General features: G+C 41.1%; 1 protein-coding gene across 1 annotated transcript in view; it reads left to right on the top strand.

Moving 5' to 3' along the window:
- LOC139406458 (receptor-type tyrosine-protein phosphatase zeta-like) overlaps positions 1 to 25,517 on the top strand; it is a 99,624-nt gene that overhangs the window by 26,699 nt on the left and 47,408 nt on the right. Inside the window, exon 2 of the mRNA XM_071149065.1 lies at positions 3,160 to 3,240. Coding sequence (XP_071005166.1) covers positions 3,160 to 3,240 — 81 coding nt within the window. The remainder of the gene's footprint in view (positions 1 to 3,159; positions 3,241 to 25,517) is intronic.

Raw genomic sequence — 25,517 nt, 5'->3', positions numbered from 1 at the left:
GCCAATTGTAGTTTTCATGCATAACAGCCACAGATGGAGGCGTTGGGCCACAATGAGTTAATCACCCAACGTTGTCAGTGTAAGAAAGCTTACCTGTTCCCTTTCAGTCACAGATGCACCAGTGATCCTTAAAAAGGAAAGGTAATGCCATTCGTCATGGTCAAGGACAATCATCAGACAAAGCAAGTGTAAGATGAGCCAGACTGTAATCCTCTGTTGAAAGGAAATAGGGAGATGAATGGTGCCCTTGACCTCACACACACGCGCGCAAACACACCGCCAAGTGTACAACACACACAAACACACATATGTAGTCAAGCAGACTTGCATGCACACACACACACACATTGTGTAATAGAATCGCACTTACTGAACGAACTGGTGCTGGAAATTGACAGGTGTTTCATGTCAAAGCAATTGTTTACACACTCTATAGTCCATTTCCCCCTGAAGAGATGGTCCATAATTTAGCAGCTTCCTTTCTCTTTTATTCAGAGTGAGAGAGAGATGGAGAAAGGGAGTTCAATAGTTGTAGGAGGAGATGGACATAGTAAGATCTACATCTACTGAGCTCCCTATGTCCAACCTGGGGGGGATGGGGGGGGATGGGGGGGGATACAGCGTCATTAATTGGCTGATTTGCGTCACAGTAGTGGAAAACATAATTGCTAGCTAGCATTCCTTTCTGTATAGTCTGTGTCAGAAGGTGAGCGAGACAGGGACACTGGGGATGTATCTCAATGGTCATAACATGCATCCTGTCCTTGTACCCTTTCCCTCATCCGCACTGAACTGAAAGAATAAGACAGGTAAACAAATAGGACAGGTAAACGAATAGGACATGTTGCCTCCTGAGTGGCGCAGTGGTCTAAGGCACTGCATCGCAGTGCTAGCTGTGCCACTAGAGATTATGGGTTCGAGTCCAGGCTCTGTCACAGCCGGCCGCGACCGGGAGACCAAGGGGGCGGTGCACAATTGGCCCAGCTTGGTCCGGGTAAGTGCACGCTGACAGTCGCCAGGTATACGGTGTTTCCTCCTAGAGGCTGGCTTCATGGTTAAGTGGGCATTGTGTCAAGAAGCAGTGCGGCTTGGCAAGGTCGTGTTTCGGGGGACGCCTTGCTCTCAAACCTTCGCCTCTCCTGAGTCCATACAGGAGTTTCAGAGATGAGAGAAGACTGTAACTACCAACTGGAGAGGAAAATGGAGAAGAAAAAAAAATAAAGAATAGGACGTGTAAAATAATATGAAAAGTTGAGAGAATAGGACAGGCAAAAGCCAAATACCTTAGACTCTCATATCTCTCAGATCAGGGAGAGGAGAGGAAGATGGGAAGCCATGATAGCGATATCCCTGTGTTGGAAAGAAAACACTTTGGTTTAAGGCGCTCTACGACCCTTGGCTGACCACGGTGTTAAACAGGCATGGACAACTGAGGTCCAAAAATGTGAGGAAGACCACCAGATAGAGCTGAAAATGAGTATGAGAAAAGGAAAGAGCTATTTATTACTTTATTCTAGTTTCCGAAGTAATATTATTTTATGCAAGACTATAACCGTTTGCACCTTTTGGATGATATCCTCAATTATCACTTTTTAAATCAAGAGTTACTGTATGGTACTTTGGGAATATTATGAGTGAAGGAGACTTTTGCTTGGTCATAAACCACACATTTCTGCCCTGCGAGAGGGACAGCTTGTTTCTGGTACTCGGAGACATTTAATCCTGGATTAGATTGACAATTTATCCCAGGCGAACATGAAAATAGTCAAACACAGCATGGCCTCTTTATCTTCATCCAACCAGAGTCGGATCAGGCCAATACATTTTCATGGTTTAAGGCCCTTTTAAGACTATTGTGCTGACCCCAACCATACTATGTTTTTTTACATAGACGTTTCGAGTACTGAGTGCATTTTTAAAGGTACACTTTGGGATTTTGTCAATAAGGCCCTATATCTACTTCCCCAGAGTCAGATGCTAGCAGGTACCCATATATTTTCAGTCATTGTGCTAATGCTAGTTAGCATTGGCTCACTATAGTACCTCTAACTTTCTTCATACTGGACACAGAGACATAAACATGGTATCAACGAGTCCATCTGATTCTGGGGGAAAATTGCGAAGTATCACTTTAAGTGAATTTGTTTGTCATAGAGGAAAACAAGTTTATTTTATCCCCTATATGACAATATTTTGACGATGCTGAAGCATGGAGGAATGTTGTTTTTAAGGTTGATTATGGTTGCAAAAGGTGAAGCAGGTAATCCACCCTCTCTTCTAGTCAGTTGTCCTGGTTTTATTCAGCAACATTCACAGTAATGTTCCAGAACATTGGGTGCTGTTTCAGTCACTTCCCTGCATTTTGGAAACATTTGGAGTTATTAATGCTGCAGGAGAACGTTTGGTGTATTTGGTTTCCCTTTGCTTTAGTGAGCAGTTGCTTTGTGCTAGCTATGCTAATTAGCATTTTGGTTCTGACAGACAGTAACTCTTCCATAATGACCTGGCAGTGTGGCCCTGAGAGCTCTGGCTCCAATTCATTACCCAGACAGGACTAGTAGGGCATCATAATGATACACTATCACCTCCTCATCATTCTATAGCACTAGTTCAAATGACAGTGAAAAGCAGGGATTTGTGTGTGTGTGTGTGTGTGTGTGGTTTTTAGAGACAAGTAAACAAACACACATAGATGTACTCCACAGACGTCCCCCAGAGTGCATTATGTTAAGTCTGTGTCCTGTAGATCTGAGACTTACTCATTATTCCCGAACTGGAGGAAATTTCTTCAGAAGGAAAACATAACTGACCTTTTTTTTTGTACAAGCTCAGAGAGCGTTTCTTTTGCTGAGATTTTCTCAATGTTGCACTACCCATAATGGCCTATTTGCAATATTATAATGTGTAATAACAAATTGTTTGTTTTTCCAATGATCTTTTGGAATGAGTGTTTCATGAGTTTGATCCCTCAAAGGGATATGGATGTCTTTCAATTCTCAAATAAAACCAGACCAACTCAGGAGGATTGAGAGGCTGTGTGAATGTATGATAATTCTGATTCCATGATAATGGTAATGGCTGATTTGAATGAAATCACATTTTTGGTCATAGAGGCCTTAAACAGAGCTGTTTTTGAGAAAGAGTTGATTTCTGTTGCAGCTGAACCTGTGCAAGGATACGGACACCGGGCCCAGGCTGCCCAGCGCAAATTCGCTGATGACATCGACTGGTCCTATGCGGGTGAGTGTGGAGTGGACCACGAGTTTGGTTTAATTTTCAATGTCTCTCTCAATGGGAAGCCTTAGAATAAATACAAGATGTAGAGCAAATGTATCTTTTGTCTCTCTGTGTTTCATCATTTTCCTTCAATTCGCTAGAGGCTGACTGTATCTCACTAGAAAAAGGATCAGAGCAAGCGAAACAAAGCCCTTCTGTATGTGTAGGCCATCTATCTGATGCTGTCTTGTCCAAAATAGTATGACATTGTTGCCGCCCGCAGCAATGAATGCAAAGGAAGCCAGGTACATTTTTAAAAAGAATAATAATACCTAATCAGCATTGAGCTAAACCGAGTGAGCTCAACTGTGAATGGTCCTGGCTAGGGCTTGTTATGGTGACCATATTACCGCCACACCGGCGGTCACGAGTCATGACCGCAGTCAAATTCCTTGTGACCATTTAGTCACAGTAACTAGGCTTCTCCAAGTTCTGAAGCTGCTGATGGTCATTAGTAGCCTACCAAACTTGCTATTCTGGCTGGTACTCAGCACTCTATTGTCACTTGTCGTTGGTAATTTCCTGTATTACTAAATGAGGAGAGTTTACAAACCACACACAAGTCAGTTATATTTAAACTTCATCTTTAATCATATGAGCTTCACCATAGCCCTTTGACTCACAGATCAATTCAGTGTCTATAAATGAATTCTGGGAGTGCTTACAAATTAATTCTAGTATCTTTTATAGCCAAGATACACACCTCTCAACTCACATGACGAACCACAGATCTCAGAAACTTCACAAAGGGCCTTTTACTTGAGAGAGGAGTATCCCATAGCCAGATAGCATTAGCTATAAATTATCATTCAGTTTGGTCTTTACTGGTACTTCATAGTACCAAAACATTACCTCACTATCTGGAATGCTCTTTAGGCTTTATTGGCCAAAGACATTGTAAATCTCCTCTGCCAGTGCTATCTCATAGAGGCCCATCCTCAGTGGAACACACACACACAATATTCAACAGATTCTATTCTGTCGAATAAAACAACCATTCTAATGCAATAGAAAGATTATAAAATAATCGTACAAGCACTATCACATAATCTCGCAATTTTCCACGACATCTCCCCATCACATGTTTCATGATGTTGCCCTCTTTAGGTAAAGCAACCCCATCCCCCTCTCCCTGCCTCCCCCTTTCCTCCTTCAACTAGGCTGCTGTGGTCAGAGAGAGGTCGTAAATTCCTGCCACATGGCCACACAGTATAGAGATCCGAACAAGAACTCGAGGTCCGAACAAATTTCATGTTCCGGAGAAAGTATAAAAGATCGGTGAAGAATCTAGCTACGAACTGGTCCATTTGTTACAACTTGGGGAAGCTCATGGGAGACGGTGTGTCAACATTACCATAACGCTGTTTATATAATAGCCTCAGATATGAGGTTTACATCTAATTGTTGTATAAGTTGAATGAGTGAGTATGATACAGTTTGTAAAATTGTGTAATGTGATTTTGGACTGTTTAATGAAGGAAAATCCAATTCCCTTTTGATTTGAACTAAATCAGAGGACCGCCCCTGAGCCCAGTTAGGGTCAGGCATCCTGGAACAGCCCCTTTTCTGCAATTCTGAATAAAACCCAACTTTGAGAAATTATCACCAGACCATGTTTCTCTCAATCACGGAAGTACAAAGTTTGCAGACCATTGCTGAATCTTTTAACCATACCACGTGGTTAAACTCTTAGACTATCGATACCGACAGAATAAGAACAAGTCTTTGATATTAATTACTAGTCTGCAGCTAGGAATTCGGTATCATTGAACGCGAAGAACGACAACTGCCGAAACATTCATTCTACAAAACCATGAATGAATGTCGCTCTGAACTATCCCCTCTAACCAAGACAGAGAGAGAGAGACGGACAAAACTCTCCAACAGAAACAAACTTTTCAACAAAGATCCCGACGACACACTGAGCGTAAATATATTGATTGATTGCAATTGTTCCCGAATGAGTGAGCGTTCATGTGCAAAGGATTAGCATTTCAATTGTTATAATTATCAACTTTATTGTATCTCATCTCAGTTGACCCCCACTTCCCCTTTTGTCTAACAAGCCGCGATGCCGGTTTAGCCCACTAGGGCACATTCCCCTATCATTTCTTGTAACCATATTTACCTTGTTTGTTTGTATATGCATTTCTGTGAATTACTTAGTTAGTAATAAATAAATGATTTAAGACAATTGATGTATGGATGACTCATGGTGAAGACTGGGTTCGTGCAGATAACCAACAATTTACGACGTTTGGAATGAGACTAACGTGAGGTAAAGTAAATAATTCATTAATCAGAAGACTATGGATCAGATATGAAAATATCTGAAAGGTTATATTAGGAAATTATAACCTTATAATCTGAATATTTTCCTTGGTGCCCCGACTTCCTAGTTAATTACAGTTACATGATTAGTCAATTTGATCGCGTAATACTAATTACAGAGAATCTTTGATAAAAACTAAAAGTTTTCATTTAATGATAGTAAAGACACGACACATGGTTTAACAGATACATTCACATATGAAGACAATGTTCCATTCTGACCTCTCCCCTCTCTGGGCCCCAAGTGACTTCCCTAGAGAAGAAAAGAAAAATGCAACTGATGACAGTATAGTCCAGAAGAGACATTCTAATGACAAGTATCTCACATAAGCATATTATGAAAGTAAATAAAACATCTTATTTATCTATGTTACCTAACTAATGATTCAGCTACGACACACTCTAATCACTCTGTAATTGAATGTAATCGAAAATCTAATTGAATACTTCATGAGAGCCAGTGGTGTAAAGTACTTAAGTAAAAATACTTGAAAGTACTACTTAAGTACTTTTTGGGGGGTATCTTCATTACTTTACTATTTATATTTTTGACAACTTTTACTTCACTACATTCCTAAAGAAAATAAGTTACTTTTTACTCCATACATTTTCCCTTACACACAAAAATAGGGCACAAGGGGGATGCCACCGGGAGATTCGAGAAATCCTGGTGAGAATATTATCAAGTGCTTGTCAAATTGTGAATGATAGACCTGAAGTGTGCAGCCTTCACAAGAAACAAAGCAGAGCTCATGCCTTTTCATGCATCTTTTTTCAAATCGTCATTAGAGTTGCATCATGCAGCCTTAGAATGTATTAAAAATCCAAACATAAGAAAAAGGAGGCATAAAACGTATAGGCCAACATTTTATCACAACTAAAGTTACATAAATAACTCTAAATGAAGCATATAGGAGTATCTGTTTCTTTGTTAACTGCTCAACACAGAATAACATGTGCGCACTCCCTAAGAGATCGTTTGGAGAAATTATTTATATTTTATTCAGCTATGTGCAATTGTTTTCTTAATACCATAAAATAATATAATGCCACAGAATTTTAAGAAAATCTTGTCTGCTAAATTAACTAGTGCAGCCCACAGCCATATGGCATAGCGAGATCAGGGCCTAACAACTCAGCTCATGCAATTCTGTTCTTCTGAAATAGACTACATTTTCTTCATATCATGTTCCTTTAGATCTGTCTAAAATAAATAATGGCTTTATTGTGATGGTGTAGGCTATGTTAAATTGTTTGTTATAATTTTTTAATGTAGATGTTACAAATGTCTGCATCAGTAGTTTGTAGGCTATACAGTTGAAGTCGGAAGTTTACATACACCTTAGCCAAATAATATTTAAACTCAGTTTTTCACAATTCCTGACATTTAATCCTAGTAAAATTACCTGTCTTAGGTCAGTTAGGATCACAACTTTATTTTAAGAATGTTAAATGTCAGAATAATAGATGATTCATTTCAGCTTTTATTTATTTTCGTCACATTCCCAGTGGGTCAGAAGTTTACACACACTCAATTAGTATTTGGTAGCATTGCATTTAAATTGTTTAACTTGGGTCAAATGTTTCAGCTAGCCTTCCACAAGCCTCCCACAATAAGTTGGTTGAATTTTGGCCCATTCCTCCTGACATGGCTGGTGTAACGGAGTCAGGTTTGTAGGCCTCCTTGCTCACTCTCCAGCAGGTATATCTCACTGGTCATCCCCAAAGCCAACACCTCCTTTGGCCGCCTTTCCTTCCAGTTCTCTGCTGCCAGTGACAGGAACGAATTCCAAAATCGCTGAAGCTGGAGACTTACATTTTCCTCACTAACTTTAAATATCAGCTATCTGAGCAGCTGAGCGATCGCTGCAGCTGTACATAGTCCATCTGTAAATAGCCCACTCAAACTACCTACCTCATCCCCATATTGTTTTTCTTTACTTTGCTGCTCTTTTGCACACCAGTATCACTACTAACACACCATCATCTGATCATCATCATCTGCTCATCTATCACTCCAGTGTTAATCTGCTAAATTGTAATTACTTTGCTACTATGGCATATTTATTGCCTTACCACCTCATGCCATTTGCACACACTGTATATAGACTTTCTTTTTTTTCTATTGTGTTATTGACTGTACGCTTGTATATTCCATGTGTAACTCTGTTGTTTCTTTCACACTGTTTTGCTTTATCTTGGCCAGGTCGCAGTTGTAAATGAGAACTTGTTCTCAACTAGCTTACCTGGTTAACTTCTTAAGGTATAGGGGGCAGCATTTTCACTTTTGGATAAATAGCGTGCCCAATTTCAACTTCCTGCTAATCTGCCAAGAATATAAGATATGCATATTATTAGTAGATTTGGATAGAAAACATTCCGAAGTTTCTAAAACTGTTTGAATCATGTCTGTGAGTATAACAGAACTTATGTAGCAGGCAAAACTCAGAGGACTAACCGTTCCGATTTTTTTTTTGAGGTCTCTGTCTGTTCACTGATTTCTCATTGGCAAACAATATTGTTTTCAGTTCCTACCGCTTTCACTGGATGTCACCAGTCTTTGGAATTTGGTTGAGGTTATTCATTTGTACAATGAAGAAGTAGGGCCAACTAGGAACTGCGTAACACTGTTGAGAGCTGCGCAAGACTTGAAAAGTAGCTTGGTAGGGCCTCCCGGGTGGCGCAGTGGTTAAGGGCGCTGTACTGCAGCGCCAGCTGTGCCATCAGAGTCCTGGGTTCGCACCCAGGCTCTGTCGTAACCGGCCGCGACCGGGAGGTCCGTGGGGCGACGCACAATTGGCCTAGCGTCGCCCGGGTTAGGGAGGGCTTGGTCGGTAGGGGTGTCCTTGTCTCATCGCGCACCAGCGACTCCTGTGGCGGGCTGGGCGCAGTGTATCTTTTATAGCCAAGATACACACCTCTCAACTCACATGACGAACCACAGATCTCAGAAACTTCACAAAGGGCCTTTTACTTGAGAGAGGAGTATCCCATAGCCAGATAGCATTAGCTATAAATTATCATTCAGTTTGGTCTTTACTGGTACTTCATAGTACCAAAACATTACCTCACTATCTGGAATGCTCTTTAGGCTTTATTGGCCAAAGACATTGTAAATCTCCTCTGCCAGTGCTATCTCATAGAGGCCCATCCTCAGTGGAACACACACACACAATATTCAACAGATTCTATTCTGTCGAATAAAACAACCATTCTAATGCAATAGAAAGTGCTTGTACGATTATTTTATAATCTATCACATAATCTCGCAATTTTCCACGACATCTCCCCATCACATGTTTCATGATGTTGCCCTCTTTAGGTAAAGCAACCCCATCCCCCTCTCCCTGCCTCCCCCTTTCCTCCTTCAACTAGGCTGCTGTGGTCAGAGAGAGGTCGTAAATTCCTGCCACATGGCCACACAGTATAGAGATCCGAACAAGAACTCGAGGTCCGAACAAATTTCATGTTCCGGAGAAAGTATAAAAGATCGGTGAAGAATCTAGCTACGAACTGGTCCATTTGTTACAACTTGGGGAAGCTCATGGGAGACGGTGTGTCAACATTACCATAACGCTGTTTATATAATAGCCTCAGATATGAGGTTTACATCTAATTGTTGTATAAGTTGAATGAGTGAGTATGATACAGTTTGTAAAATTGTGTAATGTGATTTTGGACTGTTTAATGAAGGAAAATCCAATTCCCTTTTGATTTGAACTAAATCAGAGGACCGCCCCTGAGCCCAGTTAGGGTCAGGCATCCTGGAACAGCCCCTTTTCTGCAATTCTGAATAAAACCCAACTTTGAGAAATTATCACCAGACCATGTTTCTCTCAATCACGGAAGTACAAAGTTTGCAGACCATTGCTGAATCTTTTAACCATACCACGTGGTTAAACTCTTAGACTATCGATACCGACAGAATAAGAACAAGTCTTTGATATTAATTACTAGTCTGCAGCTAGGAATTCGGTATCATTGAACGCGAAGAACGACAACTGCCGAAACATTCATTCTACAAAACCATGAATGAATGTCGCTCTGAACTATCCCCTCTAACCAAGACAGAGAGAGAGAGACGGACAAAACTCTCCAACAGAAACAAACTTTTCAACAAAGATCCCGACGACACACTGAGCGTAAATATATTGATTGATTGCAATTGTTCCCGAATGAGTGAGCGTTCATGTGCAAAGGATTAGCATTTCAATTGTTATAATTATCAACTTTATTGTATCTCATCTCAGTTGACCCCCACTTCCCCTTTTGTCTAACAAGCCGCGATGCCGGTTTAGCCCACTAGGGCACATTCCCCTATCATTTCTTGTAACCATATTTACCTTGTTTGTTTGTATATGCATTTCTGTGAATTACTTAGTTAGTAATAAATAAATGATTTAAGACAATTGATGTATGGATGACTCATGGTGAAGACTGGGTTCGTGCAGATAACCAACAATTTACGACGTTTGGAATGAGACTAACGTGAGGTAAAGTAAATAATTCATTAATCAGAAGACTATGGATCAGATATGAAAATATCTGAAAGGTTATATTAGGAAATTATAACCTTATAATCTGAATATTTTCCTTGGTGCCCCGACTTCCTAGTTAATTACAGTTACATGATTAGTCAATTTGATCGCGTAATACTAATTACAGAGAATCTTTGATAAAAACTAAAAGTTTTCATTTAATGATAGTAAAGACACGACACATGGTTTAACAGATACATTCACATATGAAGACAATGTTCCATTCTGACCTCTCCCCTCTCTGGGCCCCAAGTGACTTCCCTAGAGAAGAAAAGAAAAATGCAACTGATGACAGTATAGTCCAGAAGAGACATTCTAATGACAAGTATCTCACATAAGCATATTATGAAAGTAAATAAAACATCTTATTTATCTATGTTACCTAACTAATGATTCAGCTACGACACACTCTAATCACTCTGTAATTGAATGTAATCGAAAATCTAATTGAATACTTCATGAGAGCCAGTGGTGTAAAGTACTTAAGTAAAAATACTTGAAAGTACTACTTAAGTACTTTTTGGGGGGTATCTTCATTACTTTACTATTTATATTTTTGACAACTTTTACTTCACTACATTCCTAAAGAAAATAAGTTACTTTTTACTCCATACATTTTCCCTTACACACAAAAATAGGGCACAAGGGGGATGCCACCGGGAGATTCGAGAAATCCTGGTGAGAATATTATCAAGTGCTTGTCAAATTGTGAATGATAGACCTGAAGTGTGCAGCCTTCACAAGAAACAAAGCAGAGCTCATGCCTTTTCATGCATCTTTTTTCAAATCGTCATTAGAGTTGCATCATGCAGCCTTAGAATGTATTAAAAATCCAAACATAAGAAAAAGGAGGCATAAAACGTATAGGCCAACATTTTATCACAACTAAAGTTACATAAATAACTCTAAATGAAGCATATAGGAGTATCTGTTTCTTTGTTAACTGCTCAACACAGAATAACATGTGCGCACTCCCTAAGAGATCGTTTGGAGAAATTATTTATATTTTATTCAGCTATGTGCAATTGTTTTCTTAATACCATAAAATAATATAATGCCACAGAATTTTAAGAAAATCTTGTCTGCTAAATTAACTAGTGCAGCCCACAGCCATATGGCATAGCGAGATCAGGGCCTAACAACTCAGCTCATGCAATTCTGTTCTTCTGAAATAGACTACATTTTCTTCATATCATGTTCCTTTAGATCTGTCTAAAATAAATAATGGCTTTATTGTGATGGTGTAGGCTATGTTAAATTGTTTGTTATAATTTTTTAATGTAGATGTTACAAATGTCTGCATCAGTAGTTTGTAGGCTATACAGTTGAAGTCGGAAGTTTACATACACCTTAGCCAAATAATATTTAAACTCAGTTTTTCACAATTCCTGACATTTAATCCTAGTAAAATTACCTGTCTTAGGTCAGTTAGGATCACAACTTTATTTTAAGAATGTTAAATGTCAGAATAATAGATGATTCATTTCAGCTTTTATTTATTTTCGTCACATTCCCAGTGGGTCAGAAGTTTACACACACTCAATTAGTATTTGGTAGCATTGCATTTAAATTGTTTAACTTGGGTCAAATGTTTCAGCTAGCCTTCCACAAGCCTCCCACAATAAGTTGGTTGAATTTTGGCCCATTCCTCCTGACATGGCTGGTGTAACGGAGTCAGGTTTGTAGGCCTCCTTGCTCACTCTCCAGCAGGTATATCTCACTGGTCATCCCCAAAGCCAACACCTCCTTTGGCCGCCTTTCCTTCCAGTTCTCTGCTGCCAGTGACAGGAACGAATTCCAAAATCGCTGAAGCTGGAGACTTACATTTTCCTCACTAACTTTAAATATCAGCTATCTGAGCAGCTGAGCGATCGCTGCAGCTGTACATAGTCCATCTGTAAATAGCCCACTCAAACTACCTACCTCATCCCCATATTGTTTTTCTTTACTTTGCTGCTCTTTTGCACACCAGTATCACTACTAACACACCATCATCTGATCATCATCATCTGCTCATCTATCACTCCAGTGTTAATCTGCTAAATTGTAATTACTTTGCTACTATGGCATATTTATTGCCTTACCACCTCATGCCATTTGCACACACTGTATATAGACTTTCTTTTTTTTCTATTGTGTTATTGACTGTACGCTTGTATATTCCATGTGTAACTCTGTTGTTTCTTTCACACTGTTTTGCTTTATCTTGGCCAGGTCGCAGTTGTAAATGAGAACTTGTTCTCAACTAGCTTACCTGGTTAACTTCTTAAGGTATAGGGGGCAGCATTTTCACTTTTGGATAAATAGCGTGCCCAATTTCAACTTCCTGCTAATCTGCCAAGAATATAAGATATGCATATTATTAGTAGATTTGGATAGAAAACATTCCGAAGTTTCTAAAACTGTTTGAATCATGTCTGTGAGTATAACAGAACTTATGTAGCAGGCAAAACTCAGAGGACTAACCGTTCCGATTTTTTTTTTGAGGTCTCTGTCTGTTCACTGATTTCTCATTGGCAAACAATATTGTTTTCAGTTCCTACCGCTTTCACTGGATGTCACCAGTCTTTGGAATTTGGTTGAGGTTATTCATTTGTACAATGAAGAAGTAGGGCCAACTAGGAACTGCGTAACACTGTTGAGAGCTGCGCAAGACTTGAAAAGTAGCTTGGTAGGGCCTCCCGGGTGGCGCAGTGGTTAAGGGCGCTGTACTGCAGCGCCAGCTGTGCCATCAGAGTCCTGGGTTCGCGCCCAGGCTCTGTCGTAACCGGCCGCGACCGGGAGGTCCGTGGGGCGACGCACAATTGGCCTAGCGTCGCCCGGGTTAGGGAGGGCTTGGTCGGTAGGGGTGTCCTTGTCTCATCGCGCACCAGCGACTCCTGTGGCGGGCTGGGCGCAGTGTACGCTAGCCAAGGTGGCCAGGTGCACGGTGTTTCCTCCGGCGCATTGGTGCGGCTGGCTTCCGGGTTGGATGTGCGCTGTGTTAAAGAAGCAGCGGCTTGGTTGGTTGTGTATCGGAGGACGCATGACTTTCAACCTTCGTCTCTCCCGAGCCCGTACGGGAGTTGTAGCGATGAGACAAGATAGTAGCTACTACAACAATTGGATACCACGAAATTGGGGAGAAAAAGGGGTAAAATTCAAAAAAGAAAAGTATGGTTTGTTGTGTTCCAACAGAGATAGACCCGTCTTCAATTTGATCGATTATTAGCGTTTAAAAATACCTAAAGGTGTATTACAAAAGTAGTTTGAAATATTTTGGCAAAGTTTATTGGCAACTTTTGAAATATTTTGTAGTGACGTTGCGCATTTTGGAAGCTGTTTTCTTCTGGATCAAACGCGGCAAATAAATTGACATTTTGGATATATATGGACAGAATTAATCAAACAAAAGGACCAATTGTGATGTTTATGGGACATATTGGAGTGCCAACAAAAGAAGCTCGTCAAAGGTAAGGCATGTTTTTATATTTTATTTCTGCGTTTTGTGTAGCGCCTGCAGGGTTGAAAAATGCTACCCTCTTTGTTTACTGTTTACTGTCTTATGTGTAGCTTTAATTGAGTATCTTTTCATGTGTGATTTAATTAAAGTTTGATTTTTATATAATTTTATTTTAATTTGCCGCACTGCATTTTCCCTGGTTTTTGGCCAAGTGGGATTCAAGTGTCCCCTATACCATAAGAAGTTAAATAAATCAAACAAAAAATAATTAAGACTAATAGTTGCTGGTGGCTGTTGTAATAAAATAACAGAACCACGGAGAGAGTGAATTAATGTAACATTACTCTAGAAATCTGTCATGAATTGTAATGTTTTTGCAGAGGATATTTTTGTCTAACTAAGATGTTTAGTGCAGTATTTCTACATTTTAAAATGTGCATGAAAACATCTCTCGTTGAATGACAAACTTTATTGAAGAATCCCTACTGTTAACCAATCACGACGAAGGGGCATAGAATTTGTCTCAACTTCGGCTTGCCTCCAGAAAAAAGGAGATCTTCTACGTTTTGTTCAATGAGATAATATCAGTCAGTTAACATGACTTTTATGAGTTCTGAATCCTTTATGCACTTTGTGCTTATTTCGATTACATAAATGCTTAAATTCACAAAAAATGACATTAGTTGCTGAAAATTCACATAGAACAAAACGTAGAAGATCTCCAAAGCCTGTGTTTATCACAGGTCGATTTTCAGCATTTATCCAACCCCCCCCCCCCCCCCCCCCCCCCCAATATGAATTCCCCCATAGCCTTTGGCCAACAAGCCAAGGCAGAGTTAGCTTCCGTTGCTTTCTATGCAAGTCATAGTGTGTCACGATCGTTGTTAGAATAAATGGACCAAGGTGCAGCGTGCGTAGAGTTCCACATGTTTAATTATAGAAACTCACCGAAACAATACAGAAACAAACGAAACGTGAAGTAATGGAGTGCTCACAGGCAGTGGGAAAAGGCTGCCTAAATATGATCCCCAATCAGAGACAACGATAGACAGCTGACTCTGATTGGGAACCATACCAGGCCAACATAGAAATGAAAAAACTAGACTACCCACCCTAGTCACACCCTGACCTAACCAAAATAGAGAATAAAAATAATCTCTAAGGTCAGGGTGTGACATAGTGACTAGTTTGGTTTCATAAATAGCTTTTTAAACAGGGACGCTGAATGTACCTGGGAATTAATGTCCTATTTGAAAATCTTCTGAACCCATTCCAGTGTCCTCGGTCTCATTTGGGGATTTGCATTTGAGTACGTTTAATTAATTTGATCTTCATGAATCCTAAGATGTTTGACAGAGTGGTTTGGTATTGTGTGTGGAGAGAGAAACCAGGAAATGTATTGGTTATCATTGGGGGCCATTTAGGGCCTCGTTCCAATAGGAAATGGCATGGCCTCTCTCTCCTTTTCTACATGACCACTGGTAGGTGAGAAGACTGGACAAGTTTAAACTGAAATGCTTTAAATGAAGAAGTAGGCATATTGGCCTATCAGATGGGGAGGTGACACTAAAGTTCAGGTCAGAATATGGCCCTCAATTTCTTTTCAACTAATTTTGACAGCATCTAAAAAATATGCACAATACTGTGACACAAGCTGTTAAACTGTGTAAGAGATAGCATATTGGTGTGGTCGTAATACACTATCTCTTACACAGTTTAACACACACACACACACACCAGTGGAGGCTGCTGAGGAGAGGACAGCTTTTAATAATGACTGGAATGGATTTGGTGGAATGGTGTCAACCACATGGAAACCTTGTGTTTGATGTGGTTGATACCATTCTATTGACTCCATTCCAGCCATTATTATGTCCTCCTCTCAGCAGCCTCTACTGACACACACAACCCCCGGGACACCTGGGACTTTCTTCTCGAGGGACTCTGCTTAAGTTTTTTTCAGCCATGGAGAATTCCCTGTGCTAGTTTCTGGGACCCATATCCGGAAAGTAGGGCACATTGAGCTCCTGGTTGGGAGCCTAGCGGTGCTTGTCTGATCTGTTTTGGATGAGACATGACATGGGTTACAGCATAGACTGTATGATGTGTAGTAAAAATATGTGTATTTCTCTTCAATTACAGTAGATACAGTTTATAATATTGACATGATAATATTATATGCAGAGTTGCCAAAGAGTGAGTAATAAAGCATATTCTACAAAAGCAATGTATAATTTTGCACGGGAATTTACTATGAATATTTACTATGCCCCTAAGGCAGTGGCACACAATCTATCTTTCTTCCCCATCTATCTCGCGGTCTTTCACTAGATATGACAAGGAAAAATATCCTCTCTTCCCCCTCTCTATCACTCTGTTCTCCCCTCTCTCGCTCTCTCTTGCTCTCTCTGTCGCTGTCTAGACTTCCCCCTACCCCTCTCCCAACTCTCTCTCTCTCCCGCTTCCCTTTTTGCTCTCTTTACCACACAGCTCTCCCATACCTCCCCTCTCGTCTCGCTCAGTGTCACAACAAACTGAATCTGCTTGACACACGAGACTGGCACAACAATGGGGGAATTATGGGGCCAGGGGGGCAAGCAGATGGGGACACCCCACATCCCGACTGTCAATGCCAGCTTAAAGATGCCCCTGCCCCTCCCCCACGCCCCTGCCCGACTGTCCTTGATAAACTTTGATCTATAGGCCTATTGCATAAATAATATTGACAGTGCTGGTCCAATGGCCCTATGAACTCTACACTGACCCTTGAATAACTAACATTAAAAGAGATCCCAGATAATGTTCAATGTTGCCATTGTCATTTAACTGCTCTAACCTTGGCTCTTGGACCCGATACGGACCTATACGTGGACCTGGATCTGGATTGGGGCCATATGGGGAACAGTAAGGGTTATTTTGATGAGGGTCAAGGTAATTGGGGCCCAGAGCCTAGCCGTGGAGGGAGCCTGCAGCCTCTAGGCCAATGTCCATGCCATTGGCGTTGGAAGAGCCACATAGGGAGTGATCAGGGACAGGGGTCGAATAGTTTTGATCTCGTGCTGCAGAACCCTGAAAAGGTGTTGCATCGCCTTCCACTGTCGCTCCTGTTGTTCAGCCTCCCACTCCAGCCTGATGTCTTACGCCTGCTGCAAGACATAAGGCTGCTCCTGAACAGAAGGGCCATCTCCTCCAATGAGGTCACCCCTGGATCGTCTGGTATGGGCCCTCTTCCTTCAGCCCTGTCCTGGTTTTTCTTTGTACCACATTGGTCCAATGTTTGGTCCTCTTGTTTTTAAAAACAAAAAGATAAAACAAATTAACCTAAGCTAAGCAACCGCTACTCTGCTGAACATCCCACTGCTGCCACCATATGTCAGGGAGGCAACGACCAAAGAGCAACGAGAGACAGCTGAGTAGGGTGCAATCAATATATGAGTTTTATTCCTCGAATTTGAAAGGCTGCATACTGGCTGAATACCAGGCGGTGATGCAACCAGTCAAGATGCTCAACATGGTGCAGCTGTAGCCTCTTGAGGGGGAAGAAGCATTGTTGTTCCCTCTTCACAACTGTGTTGGTGTGTGTGGACCATGATAGATTCTTAGCGATGTGGACACAGAGGAACGTAAAGCTCTCGAACCACACCACTACAACCCAGTCAATGTGATGGGGGCGTGCTCGGCCCTCTGTTTTCTGTAGTCCATGATCAGTTCCTTTGTCTTGCTGGCATTGAGGGAGATGTTGTCCTGGCACCGCTGCCAGGTCTCTGACCTCCTCCCTATAGGTGTTGTTGGTGATCAGGCCTACCACCGTCATGTCGTCAGCAAAGTTGATGGTGTTGGAGTCATGTGTAGCCACACAGTTGTGGGTGAACAGGGAGTACAGGACGAGACTAAGCACGCACCCCTGCAGGGCCCCCACGTTGAGGGTCAGCATGGTGGATGTGTTGTTGCCTGGGGGCAGCCCATCAGTAAGTCCAGGATCCAGTTGCAGAGGAAGGTGTTTCGTCCCAGGGTCCTTAGCTTAGTGATGAGCTTGGAGGGCACTGGTGTTTTTGTTTTATATATATATATATATATATATATATAAATTATTATTAACCCCTCCACCACCCCCCCTCTTCGGAGGACAAATATCTTTTTGTTTTTTTTACATCTTCAAATCAAATTTTATTGGTCACATACAGATGGTTAACAGATGTTAATGCGAGTGTAGTGAAATGCTTGTGCTTCTAATTCCAACCATGCAGTAATATCTAACAAGTAATCTAACAATTTCACAACAACTACCTTATACACACAAGTGTAAAGGAATGAATGAGAATATGTACATATAAATATATGGATGAGCGATGGCCACGTGGCATTGGCAAGATGCAGTAGATGGTATAGAGTACAGTATATTCATATGAAATGAGTAATGTAGGGTATGTAAACATTATATAAAGTGGCATTGTTTAAAGTGACTAGTCATACATTTATTACATCCAAATGTTAATTATAAAAGTTGCTAGAGATTGAGTCTATGTTGGCAGATGCCACAAAATGTTAGTGATGGCTTTTTTGCTACATATACATAACTTTTACATACAAATTTTACATACACATTTTACATGCACATTTTGCATACATGGTACTTTTATATAAATCAGTCACATAACAATAATACACTACCAAACATAAACTATTTAATCCCAACCCTCAGCCACTCTCAGCCCATCCCACCTATCACCATAGACCTCAGCTCTTTAATCCCACCCCTCAGCCACTCTCAGCCCATCCCACCTATCACCATAGACCTCAGCTCTTTAATCCCACCCCTCAGCCACTCTCAGCCCATCCCACCTATCACCATAGACCTCAGCTCTTTAATCCCACCCCTCAGCCACTCTCAGCCCATCCCACCTATCACCATAGACCTCAGCTCTTTAATCCCACCCCTCAGCCACTCTCAGCCCATCCCACCTATCACCATAGACCTCAGCTCTTTAATCCCACCCCTCAGACACTCTCAGCCCATCCCACCTATTACCATAGACCTCAGCTCTTTAATCCCACCCCTCAGCCACTCTCAGCCCATCCCACCTATCACCATAGACCACCCTCGTTTGGTTTCCATGCGCCGTGTATTTTTTTGTGTTTTACATCATTTTTTAACATTTTCTAATTGCATAGTGTCCACAGATTGTGAGCTAAAGATGAAAACCTTTCCTACAAGTATTATTATTTATTGACTGGCTATGGCTTTCCAAATCGCCCAACACTGCTATTTGTAAGGTTAATGTTAAGTGCATGTTGTGATTTCTTTAACCATTCCTGAACCTGTGACCAGAAACGAGCTACATTAGGGGCAATACAAGAATAAATGATCTATTCATTCTGTCTCTTCGTAGCAAAATCTACAGAGCTGAGATTGTTGTATGCCCCATATATACTGTATAACATTCTGTTGGTGGCAAGAAGTTTATCTAATAATTTAAATTGAAAAACTAAGTGTTGAATAAAGTGTAGTTTTTTGTACCATATGCCATGGAATTGGTACATCGAAAATCTCTTCCCATTTATTTTGTAACATGTATGGCACAGCTGTCAACATTTTTGTCCTCAAATGAGCCAATTTGTATCTTTAATATATGGCAGGCAAACAAGTTCCCTACCTTCTCCCTTCTCCAATTGCCTCCTCCATGTTTGGGATAGTGCTGCAATCAGTTGGTTGTAAATTTGGATTGAGCAGATATTCCCATATAGTTTCGATAACTGCATATGTGACATAACTCCTCCGTTTCTATTCATAATATAATTAACACATATAATTATTTTTAAACATTTTGTCCTTTAAAGAATGTTTTTTTTAATTATTATTCAATATATTTGAGTTTAACCATAACATTTGTTTATTTGTTCTATCTTTCTGGAGCATAAAACTGAAATTGTAACCAGCTTTGTATGGCTTGTTTAAGAAAGGGTGATACTTTAAACAACATTTTATTTTAAATTAGTCGGAAATTAGAAGTTGTAAAGGCAAAAAGGCCATTTTTGAACAAATTATGAGCCTTTCTTAATCTACTGGAGAACCATTTTGGGTTTAAGTATAATTTATGTATGAGTGAAAGGTTTAAAGCTTTACTATTTAATATTTGTAGCGTTCAGCACTATGGTGTTGAACGCTGAGCTGAATCTCGGAACATATTCCAGTCTGTGCTAGCAAAACAGTTCTGTATCTTAGCACCCACCTCATCTGACCAGTTCCATATTGAGTGGTACTTTCTGCTTTAGTTTTTGTTTGTAATCAGGGGGATAGAATTATGGTCAGATGTGCCAAATGGAGGGCAAGGGAGAGCTTTGTACGCATTTCTGTGTGTGGAGTAAAGGTGGTCTTCAGTTTTTTTTCCACTGGTTGCACATGTAACATGCTGGTAGAAATTAGGTCAAATGGATTATTTGAAGTTATTCTGCATTAAAGTCCCTGGCCACTAGGAGTGCTGCTTCTGGCTGTGCATTCTCTTGGATTTTTGTTGTTGGTCTGATACAGCTCGTTGAGTGCAATCTTAGTGCCAGCATCGGTTTGTGGTTGTAAATAGACAGCTACGAAAAATATAGATAAACTATCTTGTTAAATATTGTTGTCTACAGCTTATCATGAGGTACTCTACCTCAGGCGAGCAAAACCTTGAGACTTCCTCGAGCACTTAGCAAAAGAGTGCCTTCTGTACTGCTATTTTAGTTATCAGTTAATCTGACAATTCTCTCATTGATATCATTTACTTATTTGTGACCAGTTTTTTTTTAAAGTCACAAGAGAGAGCCATTTGAATTTTTACATTTTTTTGTAATTATTTTTTAAATCAATGGAATTAGAGTATGATGGCGAAAACACCTGTCTCCGGATTATATCTTCAAACTAAGGGAAACCGTGGCATGGCATCCGTGACAGGGAGACATGCATGATTATGTATACAGGTAAGATAGTCTAGCATTAGCTAGCTACATTTTCAGATATAAACATATTTCTGATTTTGACAATGTGGTTTCATTTCAAGCTAAAGTGTACTGCTAGCTAGCTAACGTTAGCTGACTGGCTCCCTAGCTGACATTATTAGTTGTATCCCAGAGCTGTTTGCTTTGCTAGTTAGAGCCTAATGTTAGCTAGCTAACATTGAACCTGGTTGGTTAGCTTCCAGCATCATCATGCAGGGTAGTAACGGCATGATTTGGCACTGTTCATTATTGTTTAACTAGCTAATGTTAGCTGGTTGGCTCGGTAGCTAACGTTACATGACGTGTGTGATCTTACACGTTGTTTACCTAGCTAGCTAGCTACATGTCTTAAGCAAATGTGTACAACACCGGTTGAGTATGGCCTGTGTCAGTAAACGTCTGCAAAAAAGCGTAATGAAATTGCAGAACAAATTAACAGACGTTCAGACTCTCAACATGCTTGGGACTGACACAAATGACTAATGATTGGCTGAAAGAAATTGATAAGAAGATTGTGGGAGCTGTTTTGTTAGCCATGAGTGCAGCTTTTAATGTCATTGATCATAACATATTAAATGAAAAACTTTGATGTTACGGATTAACATCCTCTGCGATATCATGGATGGACAGTTACCTTACCAATAGAACACAAAGTGTTTTCTTTAATGGAAGCCTCACTTATACAAATTCGGTGTGATGCACCGCAGGGTAGCCAGCTTGGACCATTATTGTTTTCTGTGTTTTACTAATGACCTTTGACTGACCTTTAATAAAGACTGTGTATCCATACACACTGACGACTCAACAGTTTACACGTCGGCTGTAACAGTAAAATAAATAACTGACACCCTTAACATAGCTCTCCAGTCAGTTTTAGAATGGGTAACTAGCAATAGTCTGGTGCTAAATATCTCAAACTAATAGCATCATTTTTGGGTCCCTCACTCAACCCTACACCTTATCTGGATCTATTATTGAATAACGTGTCTTTTTATGTATTTAAAATGTTTATTTAACCTTTATTTAACTAGGCAAGTCAGTTAAGAACACATTCTTATTTACAATGACGGCCTACCAAAAGGCCTCCTGTGGGGACGGGGGCTGGGATTAAAAATAAATAAAATAAAAATATATGTCAAAACACACATCACCACAACAGAGACAACACAGCAATACATAAAGAGAGGCATTGCTGTTATGATTTTAGTTGTCCTTGATGTCCTTTGTTTTAAATGTATTATAATAAAATAAAATAAATTGCATTGTTGTTTGCTGTTTTCTTCTGTCTTTTCCTTTTTTCTCTTTAGTTCATTCTCTTGGTTGTTGGTGCATTGGGGGGGTTCTTGGGGGTGGGGGGGGGGGACTGTGGGAGGGGTCTTGAATGGTTGCGGGACAGCTATTGGGGAACTGTGGGGGGGGGGGGATCTTGGAGGGTTGGAGTTTCACAAGATTGTGGTCATGAAAAAGGAAACTATGACATGTATTTTATATCACTATCATGCACACACACCCTCACACAAGGATGGCTCTGTTGTGGAAAGACTGATACATGTTTGATAGTAGTAGTAGACACCCTCACACAAGGATGGCTCTGTTGTGGAAAGACTGATTCATGTTTGATAGTAGTAGTAGACACCCTCACACAAGGATGGCTCTGTTGTGGAAAGACTGATTCATGTTTGATAGTAGTAGTAGACACCCTCACACAAGGATGGCTCTGTTGTGGAAAGACTGATACATGTTTGATAGTAGTAGTAGACACCCTCACACAAGGATGGCTCTGTTGTGGAAAGACTGATACATGTTTGATAGTAGTAGTAGACACCCTCACACAAGGATGGCTCTGTTGTGGAAAGACTGATACATGTTTGATAGTAGTAGTAGACACCCTCACACAAGGATGGCTCTGTTGTGGAAAGACTGATACATGTTTGATAGTAGTAGTAGACACCCTCACACAAGGATGGCTCTGTTGTGGAAAGACTGATACATGTTTGATAGTAGTAGTAGACACCCTCACACAAGGATGGCTCTGTTGTGGAAAGACTGATACATGTTTGATAGTAGTAGTAGACACCCTCACACAAGGATGGCTCTGTTGTGGAAAGACTGATACATGTTTGATAGTAGTAGTAGACACCCTCACACATAAGGATGGCTCTGTTGTGGAAAGACTGATACATGTTTGATAGTAGTAGTAGACACCCTCACACAAGGATGGCTCTGTTGTGGAAAGACTGATACATGTTTGATAGTAGTAGTAGACACCCTCACACAAGGATGGCTCTGTTGTGGAAAGACTGATACATGTTTGATAGTAGTAGTAGACACCCTCACACAAGGATGGCTCTGTTGTGGAAAGACTGATACATGTTTGATAGTAGTAGTAGACACCCTCACACAAGAATGGCTCTGTTGTGGAAAGACTGATACATGTTTGATAGTAGTAGTAGACACCCTCACACAAGGATGGCTCTGTTGTGGAAAGACTGATACATGTTTGATAGTGTCTTGATGATGTATTGTTCGTCCTTCATGTTCTAATACTTTAATGTTACACATTCCTTGTCTTTTTTGTAATAAAAAAATAAAAAAGAGAGACCTAAGACAACAACATAGCATGGCAGCAACACATGGCAACACAACATGACAACAACATGGTGGCAACACAACATGGTAGCAGCACAAAACAGGGTACAAATATTACTGGGCACAGACAACAGCACAAAGGGTAAGAAGGTAGATACAACCATACATCACGTAAAGCAGCCACAACTTTCAGTAAGAGTGCCCATGATTGAGTCTTTGAATGAAGAGATTGAGATAAAAAACTGTTGAGTTTGAGTGTTTGTTGCAGCTCGTTCCAGTCGCTAGCTACAGCAAACTGGAAAGAGGAGCAACCCAGGGATGTGTGCGCTTTGGGGACCTTTAACAGAATGTGACTGGCAGAAGGGGTGTTGTATGTGGAGGATGAGAGCTGCAGTAGATATCTCAGATACGGGGGAGTGAAGCCTAAGATGGTTTTATAAATAAGCAGGTATACAGAGATGACCAGTTTACCAAAGAGTATAGAGTCCAGTGACGTGTCCTATAAGGAGCATTGGTGGCAAAGCTGATGGCCAAATGGTGAAGAACATCTAGCCGCTCGAGAGCACCCTTACCTGCCGATCTATAAATTACGTCTCCATACTCTAGCAATCTACAATCTATCTATTGAACATGTTGAAGAGACTAAACTGCTGGGTGTCACCCTAGATAGCAAACTATCATGGTCAACACATATAAACGCATTGGCTACTAAAATGGTAAGAGGTCTGCCCATGATAAAGCGTTGCTCTGCTTTTGTGATATCTCAGTCAACCAGACAGGTCCTACAGGCCCTAGTTTTGTCGCACCTGAACTACTGTCCAGGTGTGTGGTCGTGTGACAAAGGACGTAGGAAAATTGCAGTTGATCCAAAATAGAGCAACACACGTTGCACTTAGATGTACAGTACACGGAGGGTGAGTGTTAATGACTTGCACGTCAGTCTCTCCTGGCTCAAATTTGAGGAGAGATTGACTGCATCACTATTGGTCTTTGTGTGAGGTGTTTGTATTGAAGGTACCGAACTGTCTGTTCAAGCAGTTGGCACACAGTTTGGACATGCGTCATTATCACACAAGACATGCAACAAGAGGTCTCTTCACAGTCCCCTTGTCCAGAACAGAGGCAGGGAAACACAGTATTAAATAAAGCCATGACTAAATAGGACACTCTGCCACCCCAAGTAACTCAATTAAAAAACGGATTAAAGAATGTCTCAGGGACTGTGGAGACAGACATTTTTATGCATTTTGGATTGTATTATGTACTGTTATGTATGTGATGTTTGGTTAGGATACGATTGTGATATGTGGTTGTCTCGCCTGGCTATCTTAAGATGAACGCACTGGCTGTTGTCTGCTGAATGGCTCACTTCTAATGTAAATGTGGTGCTATTTATGTATTTTATTGGTTGTGTTGTTTCCTGTTTGGACCCCAGAAAGAGTAATCTAATTGGGATGCTAATAAATACTAAATTACTAAATAGGCCCTCTGGAAATTAAATTTTGCTCCATTGCCGCTCAGCTGCCCGCAGCCCTGTTCTGTGAGCAGATAGTGAGTCACTCAGCCACGGAGCGAGGGGAGGGTTGAGCCTGCCATGAGGAAAGGGGACAGTGAGAGTCACTCAGCCACGGAGCGAGGGGAGGGTTGAGCCTGCCATGAGAAAAGGGGACAGTGAGAGTCACTCAGACACGGAGCGAGGGGAGGGTTGAGCCTGCCACGAGAAAAGGGGACAGTGAGAGTCACTCAGCAATGGAGCGAGGGGAGGGTTGAGCCTGCTATGAGGAAAGGGGACAGTGCGAGTCACTCAGACACGGAGCGAGGGGAGGGTTGAGCCTGCCATGAGAAAAGGGGACAGTGAGAGTCACTCGGCAACGGAGCGAGGGGAGGGTTGAGCCTGCCATGAGGAAAGGGGACAGTGAGAGTCACTCAGCCATGGAGCGAGGGGAGGGTTGATCCTGCCATGAGGAAAGGGGACAGTGAGAATCAAGGGATGTGGAAAGGGAGGAGAGTAGGGTCGACGAAGCACATGGGTAGGGGCTGAGTGTGTAGGCTTGGAGGAGAGACGGAGAGAAAAATAAGCAGAGTAGTGATTAGAGACCTGGGGGGTTGGGGTTGCAGTGAGATTAGTAGGTGAACAGCCTCTATTAAAGATGAGGTCAAGTGCTTTGCCTGCATTGTGAATGGGAGGGGACTGGGAAAGAGTGAGGTCAAAAGAGAAAAGGAATGGAAAGAAAGAGGTGGAAGAAAATGAATCAAAGGCAGACATCGGGAGGTTGAAGTTGCCTAGTATGATGAGTGATGAGCCATTCCCCAGAGTCTGAAGGACTTGTGGATACCATTTTATGTCTCTGCGAGAAGTTTGAAGG

This window comes from Oncorhynchus clarkii, chromosome 4 (assembly GCF_045791955.1).
Source record: "Oncorhynchus clarkii lewisi isolate Uvic-CL-2024 chromosome 4, UVic_Ocla_1.0, whole genome shotgun sequence".
Classification (NCBI taxonomy): Eukaryota; Metazoa; Chordata; class Actinopteri; order Salmoniformes; family Salmonidae; genus Oncorhynchus; species Oncorhynchus clarkii.
This window is presented reverse-complemented; position numbering and strand designations above follow the sequence as displayed.